Below are 21,535 nucleotides of genomic sequence, written 5' to 3'. Positions count from 1 at the left end.
GAAATAAGAGAGGTGAAGGAAATGGGAGTGGAAAGGAAAAGGAGGATAATGTAAGTGAAAAAAGAAAAAATATATAAATTTCTTACCTCCACTTGCATACTCCATGATTAGGTAGAGTGTTTTGTCAGTCTCAATAACTTCAAATAACTTCACTGCCAGAAGGAAAGAAATATGGGAGGTTAAAAAAAAAAAGCATGTCTATGTGCCACACTATAAAGACAGCAACCACAATCCACAATATATCTATAGAATATACAAATACTTGATACAGAGTAAGTACAGAAAGCAACCTTTGTCTTGCTGAAAAGTGTTTGAAGCCCCCCACCCCCCAAATGCTTTTAGGGAATCTTATACATTACCCGGGGAGCGGGGGGGATGTGATTTTATAAAAGCCTAATGCTCCAGAAAAATGAATTTTTGGATACTCAAGCAATGTAACTTTATCCTGCACTCAGCAGTCTAGTGAGGTGCATATATTTTTTTCTGTCTTTGTCTTGTTTGTTTTGAGGACCACACCAGCAGTGCTCAGGGCTTTCTCCTGGCTCTGTGCTCAGAGGACCAAACGGATGCTGGGGCTCACACCCAGGTTACCCTAACCACCGACCATCTCCCCAGCCTCCGAGCTCTCCCGAATTTGTCCTGCAGGCTTGCTAGCTAAGCTGTTAGGGCACAAACAAGTCTTCCTTTGCACCTCAAGAAACTCCATCCTATTTCAGATTCAACCGAAAGAGCACTCAAGTCAAATCCACTCATCTAGAGAATATATATTTTCATCACCTGAGCCTTCTGTTGATGGGCAAACATCATAACTCTCAAGTGAGTAAGATTTTTTTAATTACTATTATGAAGCCAGAAGTGGCAAGAAGTAGAAGGGATTATACTCATCATTAATTATTTTAAGTGGACCAGAATGCTTTTGCTATATCTGCCACTTGTTAAAAGTGGTCGGCCAGAGTGATAGTACAGTGGGTAAGGCTTGCACATGTCAGACCTGCTTTAGGTCCCCGGAACCCCCTACAGTCCCCTGAGGCCTGTCAAGAGTGAACCCTGAGTATAGAGCTAGGAGCAAGGCCAAAAATTAAAAAATAAATGAAATTCCTAAAATAATGACACTGTCATTTTCCCTCCTTTATGCTGGTGATAGAGACTTCCAAAACAAATTTCAGGGCCTAAAGTGATAGTACAGTGGGTACCATCACCCAACCCAGGTTTGATCTCAGGCACCAAAAATGGTCTCCTGAGCCCACCAGGAGCACCCCTGAACACAGCCAGGAACAAGCCCTGAACACTGCTTAGTGTGCCAAAAACAAAACAAAAATAATTTTAAAATCAAATAAAATCATACTTCACTAAAAAGGAGCAGGTCAGAAAGCTAGAGAGAAGGGATAGTCCCGCTTTTATATTCCCTGGGAGTATTTTCTGACACTTTAATATAAAGTACTAGACCAAACCAAGTGGATAACATAATTTGACACTCCTTTTTTTTTCCTTTGCGGGGGGTCTTTTTTTGGGTCACACTCGCAATGCTCAGGGGTCACTCCTGGCTGTGCTTGAGGGAACAATAGGATGCTGGGACTCGAACCCAGGTCAGTTCCATGCAAGGCAAATGTCCTACCCGCTGTATTATCACTCTGGCCAATTGATGTGGGTTTTTTTTTTTTGGCTGTTTGGGTCACACCTGGCAAGGTACAGGGGTTACTCCTGGCGGTGCTCAGGGGACCATATGGGATGCTGGGGATCGAACTTGGGTTGGCCGCGTGCAAGGCAAACGCCCTACCCGCTGTGCTATTGCTCCAGCCCCTGATGTTTCTTAAACTGATGAATCACCATTCCTCAGATGTTAAATTTTAAAAAATAAATAAATAAATAAATAAATAGGCCAGAAATGAAGGTCAGTATAACACTTGCCTTTCAGGTAATGAATGAGACCTGAATTCAAACCATAGCACTACCAAAACAAACACCGAATCAGGGGCCAGAGCGGCAGTACAACGGGAAGCTTGCCTTGCACATGGCAAACCTAGGTTTGATTCCCGGCATCCTGCATGGTCCCTTGAGCACTACCAGGAGAGCCAGAAGCACTCCTGAGCAGTGCAAAGAAAAAGAAAAAGCCCAAATCAGTGGATAAGGCCCTTGCTTTTCAGGTATCTGACCCAGAAGGGAGGGAGAGAGGGATGATGGATGAGAAGGAGGGAAGAAGGCAGTAAATCATTAAATAAAACTTTTTCTAATATTTCAATAATCTATCAAAGACATCTATCTCTAAACAACAAACTTCTATTTATCAAACATAAATGTCTATAATAAAGATGTCATTTAGTAATAAGTAGTCACATCTAGTACTTCAGTTAGAAAAAAAAGGTAAAGTGAGCTATTTCCGGGCAGTATGTTAAAATACTTGAATAAAATCTGAAATCAGAGTTGACTAGTTAATCCAAAAAGTTTGAAATAGAACATGAAAAAGTTTTTTTCCTCACTATTCTTTGTTATTTTCCTTTACTCGAAGCAAATTTTTTTTCTTTTTCTTTTTCTTTTTTTTTTTTTTTTTTTGCTTTTTGGGTCACACCTAGCGATGCACAGGGCTTACTCCTGGCTCTGTGCTCAGGAATTCCACCTGGCCGTGCTCAGGGAACCATATGGGATGCTGGGAATCAAGCCTGGGTTGGCCATGTGCAAGGCAAACGCCCTACCTGCTGTACTATCACTCCAGCCCCTATTTCATTGATTTTAAGATATTATTTCCCTGGGCCAGAGTGATAATACAGTAGGTATTTGACTTGCATAGGTTCAACCCCCAGCATTCCATATGGTCCCCTGAGCACCACAAGGAGTGATTCCTGAACGCAGAGCCATAAATAACAATCTAAACATGGTTGGCCAGCTATGGTCCCAAACCAAAATATAAACATATAAACAAACACACACACTCACACACTTTAACCTATAGTTGATAACGGTATATTGACTTTCTGGTACCTTCTAAGTGGTATAAGAGAATAAATAGTACCATACCTCTTCTGACCTACTCCTGGCAGTGTTCACTTGACATGAGAATTACATCCAGTACTTCTAAAGGTCATGCACCAAGTAGCAGGGAGGGAACCCAGGACCTCCCACTTGAACTATATTCCTGGCCCAATACTGGTGCCGAATGGGTAAGATGGCTCAGCCCTAGGTTCAATACCCGGCACCCCATCCCCCTTCTCCAGGGCACCAGAGGAAGTTTACCCTTAAGCACTAAACCAGGAATAACACCTGTGCACTGCTGGATGAGACACCTCAGAACAGGAACTACAAAATAAAAATAAATGATGACTTAGAATTGATGAGAAAGGGTACAAGCTTATTCCCCACTACAGTGGCTCTACTCTATTCCTCCGCTACAAAAATGCTTAATAGATCCTTTTTCTTTTTTTTTTTTTTGGCTTTTTGAGTCACACCTGATGATGCACAGGGGTTACTCCTGGATCATGCACTCAGGAATCACTCCGGGCAGTACTCAGGGGACCATCTGGGATGCTGGGAATTGAACCTGTGTTGGCCGGGTGCAAGGCAAACACCCTACCCGCTATGCTATCACTCCAGCCCCCTTAATAGATCCTTAATAACAAACATTCCCCTCGCACTTTAAAAACTGATTTTCTGATTCTGATGGCAAATGGACATACTGTTATTTTAGGAAATATATCACCTTTTGTTTTGTTTGGGACCATACCCAGAGGTGCTCAGGACTAATTCTTGGCCACATGTTCAGGGATCACTTCTGGTGGGCTTCAAGAAACCATTACAGGGTGCAGGAGATCAAACCCGAGTCAGCTGCATACAAGGCAAGCGTTCTACCACTGTACTAGCTCTGCGACCTGAAACGTATCATCACTTTTGAAATAATCTTTTTAGACTGCAGTAGATATCAATGTGTAAGAAACACTAAAGAGTTCTATATAGTGTAAAAGGTAAAGGTAAAGGCCCTCCCGTTGATCGTCGATTTGCTCGAGCGGGCCCAGTAACGTCTCCATTGGAGACTTTGTTGTTACTGTGTCTGGCATATTGAATACTCTCGGTAGCTTGCCGGGCTCTCCGAGAGGGGCGGAGGATTCGAACTCGGGTCGGCCATGTTGGCCGCTTGTAAGGCGAACGCCCTACCCGCTGTGCTATCACTCCAGCCCTATATAGTGTATGTGGTATCAAAACATCTGGATACATTCATCTTATTTCTTAACTACGGAGATGGAAAAGGACCTTCTTTACCTGTAAACCAAATCCGTCACACCTCAGACATAGTTGTGTACACAGAGAATACACTGAAAGAAACTTATGCTCCATAAAACAATTCCTATCAAATTCCATTGGTTAGCAAATATGTTATAATCTTTAAAAATAGCCAATGTATCAGTGTTTCCTTAGGAACAACACTAAAGTAATACCCTTTGCAAATCTAAACTGACTGTAATTCCCTTCAGTCTACTAATTTAATTGATTCTGTATTTTTTTGTTTTTTTGGGGGTCACACCCAGGGATGCTCAGGAGTCAATCCTTGCTCAGGAATCACTTTTGGAGGTGCTAGGGAACCATATGAGACCCCCAATGACCCATATGGTCCCCCAAGTCCACCAGGTGTAATTCCTGAGTGCAGAGCAGGACTAAGCCTTGAGCATCACTAGGTATGCCTGAGATCCCCAACCCTCCACACAAACAAAAAAAATTAATACATTAAAATTTATTGAAAAATAGAACAATCTAATTATGTTTCTAATCTAATAAAGCTTTAAATTAAAATGTTTCATACCTAAGTTTTTAACAACTCCTTAGTAATTTCAAAGAGTTAATACAATTGATGGGTTGGAGCCATAGCACAGCAGGTAGGGCGTTTGCCTTGCACGCAGCCAACATGGCTGACCCGAGTTTGATTCCTCTGCCCCTCTCAGAGAACCCGGCAAGCTACCAAGAGTATCTCGCCCAGCACAGCAAAGCCTGGCAAGCTACCCGTGAAGTATCCATATGCCAAACACAGTAACAAGTCTCACAATGTTACTGGGTCCTCCAAATTGATGAACAAAGGGAGGACCAAGACACCTGAATACAATTGATAATATATAACTAAAAGTATGCCTAGCTGGAAGGGAAGGAATCTATTACTCTTACAATATAGTATAGTTTTATGACATAGTTTAAAAATACATTTAGACCCAAAAGTATTTTAAAAATGTAAAGTAGTACCTATGTTTGGATGGTTTAAAATCTTCATTATTCTCACTTCTCTGAAGAGCTAAAAAACAAACACAATACCCCCAAATTAGATTATTAAAAATAATATTTTACAGCTGGAATATAAATTCAATTCTCTTAGATAACTGACTCATTGATAACGTTTAATAGTTCTCATCTATGGTGAATGTCAATATTTAGGGTTAACGATGAAGTAATTTTGTGTTTATAACCTCAAAACTTTATGAACCTCAAACTTCAATTTTGCCAAATAAAAACAAGCAAAGGTACCAAATGACACCACAACATGCATTGTATTTTGCAACCTTGAATTCACACTTATACAGATCACGTTTATGTAAGAACAGTTTCTGATTACAATTCTGAATCAAACTCTTATTTGGTCCAAACAACTACATCATATTAAACAGGTAATTCCAATCAATTTTGTGAGATTTAGGAAAAAAAAAAACCCTAAGGAAATCCTCCTCAGAGAAAAAAGGGAATGAGCATGATGGTGGTTGTGAGAGATGTTACATTAATGCACTAATGAGGTGGACCTCACTTGCTCATGATTTTGTGCAAGGCCCCACTTCCCACAATGCTCAACTTATACCTGGGTCAATGACTGGAGTTTGTCAAAAGAATTTCACCAATTTGAAAGAAACAGAAACTGATTAAAAAGTTCATGCACTGGGGCTACTGTTCATGCAATAGCACAGCGGGTAGAACACGCGGTAGAATAGCACGCGGCAGAACAGGTTTGATTCCCAGCACCCCACGTGGTCCCCCGAGCACCGCAAGGAAAAATTCCTGAGTGCATGAACCAGGAGTAACTCCTGTGCATCGCTGGGTATGACCCAAAAAATAAAGAAATAAATAAATATTTTAAAAAAAAGTTCATGCACTGAAGTTTCCCCTTGGGATGATGTTGCCACAATATGTTGAAAGATCATTTGGAGGAATGGGGACACTGTTCGAATGACTATAACTCTCACCAACATACCAACTGAATGCTGTGACACAAGTAACAAGAAAAAAATTAAACTATTGTATAAACATGTGTTGTGAATTTAAAGGAGGATGAAAGCACACGGCAGAGATTAACAGAAGATCTAAAAAAAATAACAGAATTGTTGGCGCCAGAGCAACAGCACAGTAGGTAGGGCATTTATTTGCCTTGTATACAGCCAACCCAAGTCGGTGCCCGGCACCACATATGGTTCCCCAAGCCCTGCCAGGAGTGATCCAGGAGCACAAAGCCAGGAGTAAACAAGCCCTGAATATAGCCGGGTGTGGCCCCAAAACAACAACAAAAACCCAGAATTTCAGCAGACATCTCATCCAACCCTCTTATAGGCAAAAGGGAAAAAAGAAAATGAATGGAAGAGATTTTCCAACTGCTCTCTTTCTGTGCGATATTCATCTAGAAGGTTTCTAGTACACTATAATCTGCAGGAAGCAAAGGCTTTGAAAGATGAGAACTAGTTATTTACATAGAAAAGAAGCTGCTGAGGGGCCAGAGCAACAGCAGGCAGGGCGCTTCTCTAGCCCACAGCCAACTGGGGTTCAATCCCTAGCACTATATATGGTCCCCCAGCCCACTAGGAGTAAACCCAGCTGTGGTCCAAAATACAACAACTGAAAAAAAGACCACAGGAAAGAAGCTGCTGAGAACCACAGGGCACTCACAGGAACTCTATCCAGTTTACCCAATCTGGATTGGACCAGTGGCTAACTACTGAGCTTGGAAGGATGGACATGGAGGGTATATCTGATCTACAGAGGCAGTTCAAAAAAAAAAGGAGTCAGATGAATTTCTAAATTACTGAAACAAGGAGCACTTTTCTCTCCAACATAACCGGTCATTGCCAAATATTAGATCCTGACATGAGAAGACAACCATCCTAACAACCCATCAGCTTGTATTCTGAACTTCCCCTGGAGAAACTGACACAGAAAGAAGCCCTGTTTTCCTATCCATTATTGCTAAATTTATAGTTCTATTTTCTCATTTTATTTCATCAAATCATCATGACACACATAATTACAAAGTTGTTCACAACAGGGTTTCAGTCATACAATGGTCCAACACCTGTAAGTTTTTTGTTTATTTTTTTTAAATCTTTTTGGGTCATACCTGGCAATGCACAGGAGTTACTCCTGGCTTGGCACTCAGAAATTACTCCTGGCGGTGCTCAGGGGACCATATGGGATGCTGGGAATAGAACCCAGGTCTACCGCATGCAAGGCAAACGCCTATGCACTGTGCTCCAGCCCCAACACTTGCAAGTTTTCCCACTACCAATGTCCCCATTTTCCCTCCACCTGCCAAATTTGTACTTATAATTTGAATCCTTATTTTTACAAAGAGAGCTCCAAGAGAGCACTGCAGGCTGAGTGTACATCAAGCTCAGTTCTTGCCACTGTGATTCCCCGCAGGCATGAGAACATACTAAATTCCTAGAATTTCAGGCAGTCCTGGGTGAATTCTCTGGAAACCTTATCTAAGTAGAACTCTATTTAATTAATTTATTTATTTATTGGGGGGGGACCCCATACCCAACAGTGCTCAGGGCTGACTCCCGACTTTGGCGAGATCAGGGGACCATATGGAATGGTCAGGACAGAAGGGCTGGCCCTGTGCAGGATGAGTGCTATACCTGCTGTACCATGACTCTGATTCCAGAACTTAAAAATGTGCAACATGTACTCCCTATGTGGGCAAAGATAAGGAGGTAAGACAGATTAAGGTGATTAAGGACGATATGGTCCATCTGAGGGAACAGAGTGTCTCCAAATGTGGATTTTAGGTGTCCAGCACCAGAATCATGAGGACGTTTGTGCAAGCTGCAGCTTCCTAAATCAGAGCCATCACTGGATCCAAATGGATTATAAAAATATTACTTTTCAACAAGCAATTTCAAGTGTTGTGGGGAATTGGGGGTGAGGGGATATGTTCACACCCCATGGTACTCAGAGGAGCTAGGCGTGAGACAATGACAACAGGGAGACTCATGGAGCTAATATGCATCCATTGTATGCAGGAGGCCTGGGGTTAATACCTGGCATCACAGTCCCCAGAGAACAACTAAAAGTGACTGCCCCCACCCAATCACCAATGTGTGAGGAGTAGACCTGGAGGACTGCCAGGTCTGGCTCCAAAACATAACATGTTTAGCATGACCTGAAAAGCTAAAGTTAGGTCAATCAAATGCTAATGAGGACATGACATTACTCTGTGGAGACATGAACTATAGCAAAACTGATCTGGAAACAACCCCGCTTCCTCTGATGGCGAAGGAGACAAATACCCTGGGAGCCAATATGTACACTCATGAAACCGGGTACATATACCCAATGCAGAGCAGAGCATTTGTTTCTGATCTTGGTGTTGGAGATTGAACCCAGGGTTTTACACACTAGAGGCATGTGTGCGACCAATAAGCCACCTCCCTGGCCCCTCAGGTAAGGGAATCTGACATGTACAGATCTTGGGACAGTGCTTCACACACAATAAACCTGATACATATCTGTGACCCAAGTTGTTATCATTATCATTACTCTCTCCAAAGGCTCAATTTGTGTCCAATATTAGATTTTCTGCTAATAGATTAATGCTCTGCTCTAAGTTTAACCTAATTAAAATTTTTGGTCAGGGCCAGAGAGACAGTACAGTGGGTAGGGCACCTGCCTTACACACAGCTCCAGGTTTGACCCCCAGGATCCCATATGGCCCCCTGAGCCCTGCCAGGAATGATTATGATTACCAACTGCAGAGCCAGAAGTAATCCCCGACATCATCAGGTCTGGCCCCAAAACCAAATAAATAAAAATTTTGCTTCCTCAGTGACTTTTCTAAAATAGCATATTCAATCCTTGGTACAATTAAAACTAAATTCCAATAGTCTTAACTCACAATTTACCCTAAAATATCAAGTTGTGCTATTATTATTACTAAAGTGACAATTATCGAGCAACAAAGGAAAAAGCTTGTCATTAACCACCAGCAACAATAAAGCTACAGACAGTTTCTTGAACTTCTATTAACAGTTGAAATCAAAAAATAAATAAGCATACATTTTTAAAATTCTCAATTAGGGAGATTTGTGTAACACCTGGCACTTTGATCCTGGGGTGCTCAGATCTTTTGTGGTGCAGGGGAAAGAACTAGGTCAGCTTCATGCAAGAGTATCTTGCCTCCTAGATTATCACACTGGCCCATCAAGTCGAAGGTGTTTGGGGTGCTCCCATTCCTATGGTCAGGGGTTGCTCCTGGATGTGCTCAAAGGACCATGCAGTTCTGGGGATCAATCTTGGGGCTCCTGCATGTAAAACATGCACTCAGCTCTTTGAGCTTGCTCCCTGGCCCCAATTCTTTAAATATGTATCAGACCAGAGACGCAGCAATGAATCCCGAAAGACAGCAGCTCGCCGGAGATTTCTCTGGAACACATGCTGAGCCGACCTCCCCGGGGCAGCTCAGATGGAGCAGGTGTCCTCTCTATGCCCACTCCAAATGAAGCCCCGGTGGACACAAACTTTCTGAGAAAGACCCAGGAACGTGGGACCATGGATTGAAGACTTCAGGCTACAAGGCGGTAGTGACAGGCCGTCCCTTCCCATCTCCCCGCTCCTTGGGGTCCTGGCTGTCATGCCTGTGGGTTTCTTAAAAGCGCAGCAACGGCCTTGATCTAGACACTCACTAATGAATCTCAGAATGGATTAGCTCCTACAGAGATGTCTCTGGACCCAATCATTTACAATTTTAGAATTCTAGGAGCATGGGCCATGTAACCTCTCATGAAATTCATAATAAGCAATAGAAAATAAATTATCCAGCATCTGCCTGTGGCAGGCAGGCTTGAATGGTGGTGGGAAAATCCAAAATAATGATGTTGGGAGGGTATAATGGTGGTGGGACTGGTGTTGAAATACTGAATGTAGTCAATTAATGTGAACAACCTTATGAAAATAAAATTTAGAAATTAAAAATATATACGTAGGGGCTGGAGCAATAGCACAGCGGGTAGGGCGTTTGCCTTGCACCTGGCCGACCCTGGTTCAGTTCCCAGCATCCCATATGGTCCTCTGAGCACCGCCAGGGGTAATTCCTGAGTGCAGAGCCAGGAGTAACCCCTGTGCATTGCTGGGTGTGACTCAGAAAGCAATAAATAAATAAACAAATAAATAAAAATATATATGTATCAGAGAAGGATTTGTCTTCGAGTAATGTACCATAATCTGTGTTAGTTTATCACAAATACTACACTGATCTGAATACAAATTCTAGATGGTTGGTTAATAGAACTCTAATAACTACTTCTGTAAATGACCTGAATTGGTCACCTGCTACAAACAAGCCGAAATAAGAAAAGAAATGGTGTTAAGAATGGAAATGATAGGCTGAGTTGTACAAGGAAAATGATTTAAAAAATTATGTGCTTTACTGAGGGGGAAGGAAAGGAAAACTGTAATTGGGTAAGAAAACATTCCCAGGAAATTAGAGGAGATAGCACTGAGCAGTATACATAATCTATTTTCGGTGCAGGCAACCACTGGAGAAGGGACTCTTTACAACGGGCCCTTGTTTGGAGAAGAGAAATTCAGAGCTTCTCAGAGAAATAAAGACATATAGGAACGGACCGATGGTTCCACAGGTAGGATGTTTGCTTTGTATATGGCAGATCTGGGTTTGATCCCCGGCACCCCATATGGTCCTCTGAGCCCATCAGGAGTAAACCCTGAGCACTGCCGGGTGTGCCCCCACCAAAGAAAAAGTGACTTCTAATCACTCTCCCCTTGGCTTTAGTCTTATCCATCCAGGGTCTTCCTAGGGAAAACATTCTTAAAGGAAATGAAGATACTTTGGGGGGGGGGGCAGGGGGTGAGTGTGCTGTTCTAAGCCCAACATGGGGGATGAGGCAAGGGATGGGGTGCAGTGAGAGTGTCTGCTCTACATGGTGCACAGCGCACCATATGATATCCAGGGTATCCAGGATCATACCCAGGCCTCCTGTATGGTCCCCTAAGTCTGCCAGGAGTGATTCCTAACTGTAGCATCAGGAGGAAGCCCTGAGCACAGCCTCGTGTGGACCCCCAAAAAACAAAACAAATAAAGTCCTCATTTAAAAAAACTCAACAACAAAAAAATAAATTAAATAAATAAAAACTTGGGGGCTGGAGCAATAGCACAGCGGGTAGGGCGTTTACCTTGCATGCAGCCAACCCGGGTTCGATTCCCAGCATCCCATATGGTCCCCTGAGCACCGCCAGGGGTAATTCCTGAGCGCAGAGCCAGGAGTAACCCCTGTGCATTGCTGGGTGTGACCCAAAAAGCAAAAATAAATAAACAAATACTCAACAGAGGTTGAGGATGTGACTCAATGGTACAGTATATACCTTGGATGCGCACACATAACTATTCATGAAAAAAATTTTAAAAAACACACCCACCCATGGCATGTACTTTGTTTATTTTCATTATTTATATGGTCCCACCATTGTAGGATAACATTGGTTTCTGCATTCTGGCTCGCCACAGGGACTTAGGTTTATTGGGTTACTCCCACCACAGTGCTCCCATTCCTCTGTATTTATTTGTAACCTCGTTGTGTTCTGCTTCCCCAACAGGCCAATCACCTTTATCTCCTATTCACTCTGTTAACTTGCAAATACTGCTTTTCTCCTCTCCCTAGGTCCTTTGCATAATTAATACAGAGCAATGTCCTTTTTTGTATAGACACAGGAAGAAAGTTAGTGCTATGCTTTTGTAACCTGGGAATTAACTGACTTAATAATATTCACTGGGGCGTCCACTCGGGCATCTGTTCTCTCTACTTAAGCCTCAGTTGCCCTTACTTCCTAGCACCCCAAAAGCGGGGTCTCGACGAGGGAACAGATGGACCCAGGGTAAGCTGTGAGCTACCCTGGGATCAAAATGGGGCAGGTCAAAGCGCCATAATACTTAACTATAAGTTAAGAGCATGGTCATGGACAAATTCTGTCATGATCCAAAAAGTAATAACTAAATTCAGACCCTGCTAGAGTTAGGAAAGATGAATCTGGCCTGAGCACTGTAGTCTGAGATCTATAGTGAGATGTCCCCAGGAGAGCCACCCTACAAACTTACTGTATCTCTGACTGTGTCCATACAAAATGAATAATATTGAGATAATCTTAAGAAGTAGAATTAAATGTTAATTAAGTTATTGGACTAAGCAAAGGAGAAACCCCCTAGGTGGTAATATCAGGAAGGGCTTTGATATGTTGATTGTGCTACTGACCTAGGTGTGTGGTTTCTACCCCCAATGATGGGAGTTGGTGAGAGACTAGAGAGAGACCAGGGTGGCCAGTCAGGGCGCAAGGGGGACAAGGATGAGATGGAAATGAAGGGCTTAGTGAAATTGGAACTGGCCTGTGGGAAGAATGAAAGAATAAAAGGCAAATGATCACCAACCAGCCTGGCCCTCATTTCCTCCTTCATCTGCACATGGCATCGGCTGTCCCAGGAAGGGAAGTGGCCAGAGGCCACCAAACGCAGGCAGCGAGAGAGCCACCGGATTTCTCCTGGTCTCTTGGTGATTACACACACCATGACCTATGTTAAATCCAATTTATGTTTCTGCCCAAGAAGCTGAGTATTAATTTTCTCTAGAGAAGAAACCAAGAAGACCTAAAATAACAACTAGTCATGTCTGGAGAGGTAAATTTAGCCTCTATAGCTCCTTACAGCAGAACAGAGAATATAGTGCTGCAGAAGTTTCAAGAAGACAGTAGAAACTAAAGAAAAACCTCAATTAGCACCATCAATACTGAAACAAGACAGCACAGGCAGAGTATACCTCTACCCCTACATTTGTTAAGCTGCCAGCAAATAATTTCATTCCAGGTATATTTCTTATTTTTAATGAAACAGCTTCAGCTTAAGAAAAAGGGATTACTGTTTTAAATACTGTGCCCCAGGGTGGTTAACAACTAAGTTTCCACCACCTTAAAAAAAAGTGTTTCTTTTTTCCTCCCCGGTACCTGCAAATGAGTATTTCTAAGTGGGCTGGAGCGATAGCACAGCGGTAGGGCGTTTGCCTTGCACGAGGTCAACCCGGGTTCAATTCCCAGCATCCCATATGGTCCCCCAAGTACCACCAGGAGTGATTCCTGAGTGCAGAGCCAGGAGTAACCCCTGAGTATGGGCTGGGTGTGACGCAAAAAGCAAAAAATAAATAAATAAATATGGGGCCAGAGAGATAGTACAGTGGGTAGGGTGTTTGCCTTGCATGCGGCCAACATGGGTTCAATCCTTGGCATCCCATATGTCCCCCAAGCACCGCCAGGAGTAATTCCTGAGGATGCTGAGCCAGGAGTAACCCAAGCATCGCTGCGTGTGACCCCCCCCCCAAAAAAAAAAAGAATATGCAGGGCCGGAGAGACAGTAGAGCAGGAAAGGGGCTTCCCTTGCACACAGCCAACCTGGGTTCGATCCCCAGCACCTAGATGTCCCCTAACTCCCTCCAGAAGTGAGCCAGGAGTAAGCCCCAAGCACTGCCACGCATGACCCAACCCCAAATAAAGAGAATATGCAAATTTTACATCTTTTTCACTTGGTTGGGCTGGAGCGATAGCACAGCAGGGAGGGCATTTGCCTTGCAGGTTCCTTGGTCCCTCTAGGAGAGTCTGTCAAGCTACCCGTGATATATTCGATATGCCAAAAACAGTAACAGCAAGTCTCACAATAGAGACGTTATTGGTGCCCACTGGAGCAAATCAATGAACAATGGGAGGACAGTGCTACAAACAGTGCTTTCACTTGGTGAAAAGTTATTACCACCATTTATAACCAAAATGCTATAGGACAACAGATAGGTTCACTCAGAGTATGCTGACTGAAATTATTCCTGAGACATGACAAAACTTGGTTCAAGAGGCACTACTGAAGACACTCCTATTTTTCATTGAAATCCTACATGATCCTTTTAATCCTCTCACCTTGCTGTCGTAAACTGCTGACTTTGCCACTGTTGTCTGAGTCAGCAAAAAGACGAGGAAAGACCTGCCTCTGAAAAGCTAGTTACATTTTCCGAGAGAGAAAAGGGTGCCCAGGATTACATGCATAAGCAACCAGGAGGTTAGACGGACAGTTGGCCAAGTCCTTATCCTGCTCTTCACAGGGAAAGACAAGGCCAGGCAGAATGCTGAGGACTGGTTCATTGGAGTAGTCGATAGGCCCTGGGATGGTCAGGACAGGAGTGTCTCCCGGGGTTTAGGAGCCAGACCACAAGTTCTAGATGGATTGGTCAGCAGTAGTGAGTACTCACCGAAAGGCCAGAGAGACAGCTCAATGGCCTCACCCTTATACTATCACTCCTGTCCCCACAAAGGAATATTAAAGTATTGCTATTTTTTTTATGAACCAGTTATTGCTTTTGCAAATACCTCTAATCAAATCACCACACTAAGCAACCTACCATATGTGAAGCTGATGATGTGACAAAGAGCACAGTTAGATAGAATCACAGCAATTAAACACTGACCAAAAAAACATTTAGGGTGTTGGAATGATAGTACAGCAGGAAGGGCATTTGCCTTCCCCATGGCCAACCTGGGTTCAATTCCCAGGACCTCAACTGGTCCCTTGAGACCCATCAGGAGTTATCCCTGAGCACAAAATGAGAGAAAACCCTGAGCACCGCCAGTTGTTGCCCAATCCCATCTACTCCCCTGAAATACTTTTGAAATGTAGATTTAAATAGTAGATTTTGTTACATTTTAAGAATACTGAATTAAAAACCTCAGTAGCACAAAAATTTCTAAGTCTACAACTGTACCTCACGGTGTTTCGCTAATAAAAATGAAAAAAAAAAAACAATTCAGTAAATACGCATTATTTTGCTAATTTTAGTTCTGAATACCAAATTTCAATAACTTCTAATTTACTTAGTAGCATGTTCACAGAAACATTAAGAAATCAAAGATCAAGAAACTTCTCTCTCAACACACAGATGAATGTCGGACCTGAGCAACTTGAGGCAGAGGTGGCCCTGGACTTTGCAAAAGGCCTTCTCTGCTGGGCTGCTCCAGACAGGGGCGGATGTTGTCCCTCAACCTGCCCTCTAAGAGCTCCAGCAGTCGCCATTGTCTAGAAACCAGCATGAAGCACCAGGTACAAGTCCATGGTGATGGCAAATTCCAACTCTCGCAGGACAGGGGAGTAGTGGGTCCTCCTGCAGTGATGGGCACTGAATTCAGGCCTCCCACATGCAAAGCATTTGCAATCATCATTAGAGCAATATCCCCAGTCCAAGACTAGAAATTTTATCAGCTCCAGGGTCATGCTGAAAATCATATACCCTAAAGAACCACTTACTGAGGTCAAAGAGAGGACACAGCTTTTACCAGCTCCAAGGTCATGATGAGAACATACACCCTAAAGAACCACTTATTGGGGCCAGAGAAAGGGTACAGCCAATAGGGAACTTACACGCACATCATCAACCTAGGTTCAATCCCTGTATTCATCACCACATCTCGCCGGGAGTTATCCCTGAGCATAGAGCCAGGTGTAAGCCCTGAGACTGCCAAGTGTGACCCCAGAACAAACAAACAAAATCCCACTTGTATGTTTGTTGGGTCACACCCTGGGATGCTAAAGGCTAGTCCTGGCAAGTCGCTGGGTGGGGCGAGAATGCTGGCAGTGTTTGGGATATGAAGCAGTGTCAGAATCCAACCCAGGTATATCCCATTTTCAAATCCTTTAAGTTATTTCCCAGTCCTCAAAACCACTTTTTTTAAATGCCAAGTTTAATGCAAGATAAAGCCTGTATCTATGAGTGTGTGTGTACACACATGGGTTCAAAATTATGATGTAAACAGAAAAATAATCATAAATTAGGAATACGTAAAAAATTATATTCATAATACATTACATATGCATCCACGTGCAAGGCAAAGGCCCTACCCACTGTACTATCGCTCCAGCCCCAAACCATCTATTTTTTGGAGGAGTGCTGGGAGCAAATTTAGGGTCTCACACATGCAAACATGCGTTCTATCACTAAAACACATCTCCAGTCCCGAAGTTATCTCCATTCCAAAGATGAGAAATTGAAGATCCTCTAAATAAACTAAGGTCTAATTTCTTGAACTATGGGTCACATAACAATGTGGGAGCTGTAAAAAAAAAAAAAGGTGATTTTTGAAGAATAATCAATAATTAATTCAAAATCAATGATGTGATGAATTTGAGATATTTCTGACAATACTCATCCAAGATGAATTCCCAGGAAACAAGCTCACAAATGAAAAAGCTTAAAAAGTCCTAAATTTAGACAGACTGCCCCATTACATGGAACCTGGAGACATCTTAAAGGATGAAACACCACTGACCAAGCAAGCAGAAACAGAAATAACAAATGAGAAGCTTCTCTACACCTCAAAGAAAATTATGACCAGAATACAAAGACAGCCCACAATGGGAGAAATTATGTGCTCACCACTCATCTGACAAAGGGCTAACATCCAAGATATATAAAGCACTGGTAGAAGTCTAAAAGAAAAACAACCGTGGAGTTCATGCCCAATTCAATCAGCTAATCAGTGGCTGAATAAATAGCAGTACTCCTACATAAAAAAAAGAAAAGAAAACCAACCCTATCAAAAAATGGGAAGAAAAGATGAACAGGAACTTCTTCAAAAAACTACAAATGACCAAAAAGCATATTAAAAAATACTCCATATTGGGTTGGAGCAATAGCACAGTGGGTAGAGTGTTTGCCTTGCATGCGGCCAACCCGGGTTCAATTCCCAGCATTCCATATGGTCCCCCGAGCACCACCAGGAGTAATTCCTGAGTGCACAAGCCAGGAGTAACCTCTGCATCGGCTGGGTGTGACCCAAAATGCAAAATGGAGTACTATGTAGCTGTTAGAACAGATTATGTCATGAAATTTACATACAAGTGGCACTACATGGAAAGTATCATGCTAAGCGAAATGAGTCAGAAAGAAAGGAACAGACATAGAAAGACTGCATTCATCTGGGGAACATAAAGTAACAAAATAGGAGACTAACACCCAAGAATAGCCAAGCTAAGTACCAAGAGGTTTACTCCATGGCTTGGAGACCAGCCGCATATGCTAGGGGAAAAGGCAGCTCAGATAGAGGGAGCACCAAATAAAGGGTGTTGGGAAGATCCTACCAGGATGGGGGATGCGTGTTGAGAGTAGACTTTAGACCAAACATGATTGCCACTCAATGCCTCTTTTGCAAACCACAGCACCCAAAAGGAGAGAGAGAACAAAGGGGAATGCCCTGACACCGAGGCAGGGTGGGATGGGGGAATGGGGGATGGGAGGGAGGGATACTGGGACTGGTGGTGGTAGAGAATGGGCACTGGTGGAAGGATGGTTACTTGATCATTGTATAACTGAAACCCAAGCACAAAAATTTCTCTTGCCACTGGCCAAGCAAGTGGAAAGAGATAGACAAACAAGACTATCTTAAACCAAGAAGCTTCTGCACCTCAAAAGAAACAGTGACCAAAATATAAAGACAGTCTACAGAATGAGAAAGGATATTTGCCGAATAAACATCTGACAAGGGGTTGATATCAAGGATATACAAAGTACTGGTTGAACTCCACAAGAAGAAAACATCCAACCCCATCAAAAAAGTGGGGGGGGTTAAATGAAGAGAAACTTTCTCAAAGAAGAAATCCAAATGGCTAAAAGACATATGAGAAAATGCTCCACATCATTAATCATCAGGGAGATGCAGATCAAAACCACAATGAGATATCACTTCACACCACAGAGACTGGCCCTTATCCACAAGAACAAAAGCAACTGGTGCTGGCGCGGATGTGGTGAGAAAGGGACACACCTTCACTAGTGGTGGGAATGACGACTGGTTCAGCCCTTTTGTAAAACAGTATGGACGATCCTCAAAAAATTAGAAACTGAGCTCCCATTTGACCCAGCAATACCACTCCTGGGAATATATCCCAGAGAGGAAAAAAAGTATAGCAAAAGTGACATCTGCACTTGTTTGTTCATTGCAGCACTCTTTACAATAGCTAGAAACTGGAAATAACCTGAGTGCCCGAGAACAGATGACTGGTTAAAGAAACTTTGGTACATCTACACAATGGAGTACTATGCAGTTGTTAGAAAAGACGAAGTCATAAAATTCATATACAAGTGGCTCTACATGGAAAGTATCATGCTAAGCGAAATGAGTCAGAAAGAAAGGGACAGACATAGAAAGATTGCATTCATCTGGGGAACATAAAGTAACAAAATAGGAGACTAATACCCAAGAATAGCCGAGATAAGTACCAGGAGGATTACTCCATGGCTTTGAAGCCAGTCACACATGCGAAGGGAAAAGACAGCTCAGATAGAGGAGGGAGCACCAAATAAAGGGTATTGGAAGGTTCCTCTCAGGATGGGAGATATGTGATGAGAGTAGACTATAGACCGAACATGACTGCCACTCAATGCCTCTCTTGCAAACCACAGCACTCAAAAGGAGAGAGAGAACAAAAGGGAATGCCCTGCCACAGAGGTAGGGTGGGATGGAGGGATGGGGGGTGGGAGGGATACTGGGACTGGTGGTGGTGGATAATGGGCACTGGTGGAGGGATGGGTACTTGATCACTGTATAACTGAAACCCAAGCACAAAAATTTGTAAGTCTACAACTGTACCTCATGGTGTTTCACTAATAAAAATTTTAAAGAAAAAAAGAGAGAGAGATAAAGCTATGTAATTATTTGCTACCTGGATGGATTCAGCTGGAGAGTATTATGCTGAGTAAAAATAGTCAGAGGGAGAAAAACAGATTCAGAATGATCTCTCATATGTGGGATATAAAGAAACCTTGCAAAGGTATGTCAAATGCCCGATGGCAATAGAAACAAAGAGCAGGAGAACTTTTTTTCAGTAGGAAACATGGCATTGGGCACAAGTTAGCACTGTCTCCTCCCGTTGTTCATCGATTTGCTTGAGCGAGCACCAGTATCGTCTCCATTTGTGAGACTTGTTGTTACTGTTTATGGCATATTGAATACATCACGGGTAGCTTGCCAGGCTCTGCTGTGCGGGCAGAATAGTACCTGTCAGAGAGACAGGATGTGTGTGTGTGTGGGGGGGGGGGGACTCGGACACTGGTGGAGGGTAGTAGGCGCTGGTAAAGCGACTGGTATTGTAACAATACACACCTGAAATTCAATCATAAATATCTTTTTAACTTTGCAATTCACAGTGATTCAATTTTTTAAAAAACTTTTATTGTCCTTAAGAAAAATTAAATAGTGGCTATACAATGCTCTCTTCACACACATGTTCTAAACTACCTGAATTACTCAAGGTCATGTCAGTCATTCAGCTATGTGGTAAAGTCAAGGATTTTTCTTTTCCCTTTTTTCTTTTGTGGGGGGACACACCTGGCGGTGCTCAGGACTTACACCTAGCAGGGCTCAGGGGAACGAACACTGGGGTGCCAAGGATCAAAGCAGGTCAGCTACATGCAAGAAAAACACCCTACATACCACATTATCTCTCCAGCCCCAGTCTTTCTTTTTTTTTTTTTATGTTTTATCAATCCCTTAAAAAAAATTTTTTTGGTTTTAGGGCCACACCTGATGGTGCTCAGGAGCAACTCCTGACTTTGCACTCAGGGATCACTTATGGTGGCACTCAGGGGACCCACATGGGATGCTGGGGATCAAACCCATGTCATACGTGTTAGTTTTAAGAAGGGTGTATAATTCTACATAAAGACTACATGAAACTACAGTGTTTTGTCATTTAAAAAAAAAAACCACCAAATTTAGAGTATCCCATTTAAAAGTGTAGCCCTCAGGGTTGGAGCAACAGTACCGCAAGTAGGACATTTGCCATGCATGCAGTTGACCTGGTTTTGATCCCTGAGTACTTTATGTTCCCCCCCCCCCCCCGATGTTAATTAAGTTATTGGACTAAGGAGAGGAGAAACACTCCTAAGTGGTATATTGCCCTTTCATATGTTGATCTTTCATATCTGAACTGTACTCCCAGGGTGTGGTGGCTACCTCCAATGCGGGAAGATGGGAGAGTCGACAGTGAGACCAGGCTGTGAGATGGAGCACAGAGAGATGAGTGGGAGAGACAGGAGGAGACGGGAATGAGGGGCAGTATGAGACTGAAATGGGAGTTTAGTGAGATTGGAACAGGAGTGTGGAAGAATGGAATAAATGGCAACTGATCATCAACCAGCCTGGCCCTTGTTTCCTCCTTCCATGCTCATGCCAATGGCATCGGCTGTCCCGGGTGACAGAGCGGCTCGAGACCACGGAATGCAGGCAGTGAGAGGCGTGGGAATTTCCAAATCATCTTGTGATTACGCAGCTTTCTTAGCCCTTTGGTGATTACACACCAAACAACCCCCCAAATATGAAACCAAGTATCTTTATGGTGATATAGTCCAGTGGGTAGGGTGCCTGCTTCTGTGCACTCGGCCTGAGTTCAAACCCTGGCACCGCACAGAGTCCCCAAAGACCTCACAGGAGTGATCCCTGAGCACAGAGCCAGGAGTGAGCCCAGAGAACAGCTGGGTGTGGCCCAAAAACAAACAAACAAAAATATATCAAGCAGTAATAGTACAGTCTGTAAGAGTTAGCTTACACACAGCCAACCTGAGCTCGTACCCTGAAACCCCTTATGTTCCCCCAAGCCTGCCAGAAGTGATCCCTGAGTGCAGTCAGGAATAACCACTGAGCACTGTCAGGTATAGTCCAAAAACAAACAAAAAAACCCAAGTCAAAAATTAAATTTTCAGAGGGGAAACTTTATTTTTTTTTTTGCTTTTTGGGTCACACCCAGCGATGCTCAGGGGTTACTCCTGGCTCATGCAATCAGGACACTCAGGAATTACTCCTGGCGGTGCTCGGGGGACCATATGGGATGCTGGGAATCGAACCTGTGTTGGCCATGTTGGCTGTGTGCAAGGCAAACGCCCTACCGCTGTGCTATCGCTCCAGCCCCCAGAGGGGAAACTTCTTTTACACTAAAGTTTCATGCATTTGAACACAAAGTTAGACACACAGACATAAAATACAAGTGAATATATATTATGTACATATATATTAAAATTTACATATCTGTGAGGTTGTGGGTGTTTTTTTTTGGGGGGGGGGGGTTTCTCCCAAGCAATGCTAAAGAGCCCCTAACAGCAATTCTCAGCCACGGAAGCCAGTGGTTCATTGAATTACTGGCTTCCTTGAACCACATTCAAGGATCCCAAAATGTGGTGCTACTTGGCCCTGCAGTGCTGGGGATTAACGAGGCCACCCTGAT

General features: G+C 43.2%; 1 protein-coding gene across 9 annotated transcripts in view; it reads right to left on the bottom strand.

Annotated features, from left to right (window-relative positions):
* The window catches only part of MARK3 (microtubule affinity regulating kinase 3), a 95,997-nt gene that overhangs the window by 48,748 nt on the left and 25,714 nt on the right, over window positions 1–21,535 (bottom strand). For all 9 annotated transcript variants that reach the window (XM_056113749.1, XM_056113755.1, XM_056113747.1 and 6 more), the window contains exons 4-5: window positions 5,218–5,266; window positions 87–152 (exon numbers count right to left, since the gene is read on the bottom strand). In XM_056113749.1, the coding sequence (XP_055969724.1) occupies window positions 87–152; window positions 5,218–5,266 (115 nt within the window). The remainder of the gene's footprint in view (window positions 1–86; window positions 153–5,217; window positions 5,267–21,535) is intronic.

This window comes from Sorex fumeus, unplaced genomic scaffold, assembly GCF_029834395.1.
Source record: "Sorex fumeus unplaced genomic scaffold, SorFum_2.1 ptg000022l, whole genome shotgun sequence".
Lineage (NCBI taxonomy): Eukaryota > Metazoa > Chordata > Mammalia > Eulipotyphla > Soricidae > Sorex > Sorex fumeus.
This window is presented reverse-complemented; position numbering and strand designations above follow the sequence as displayed.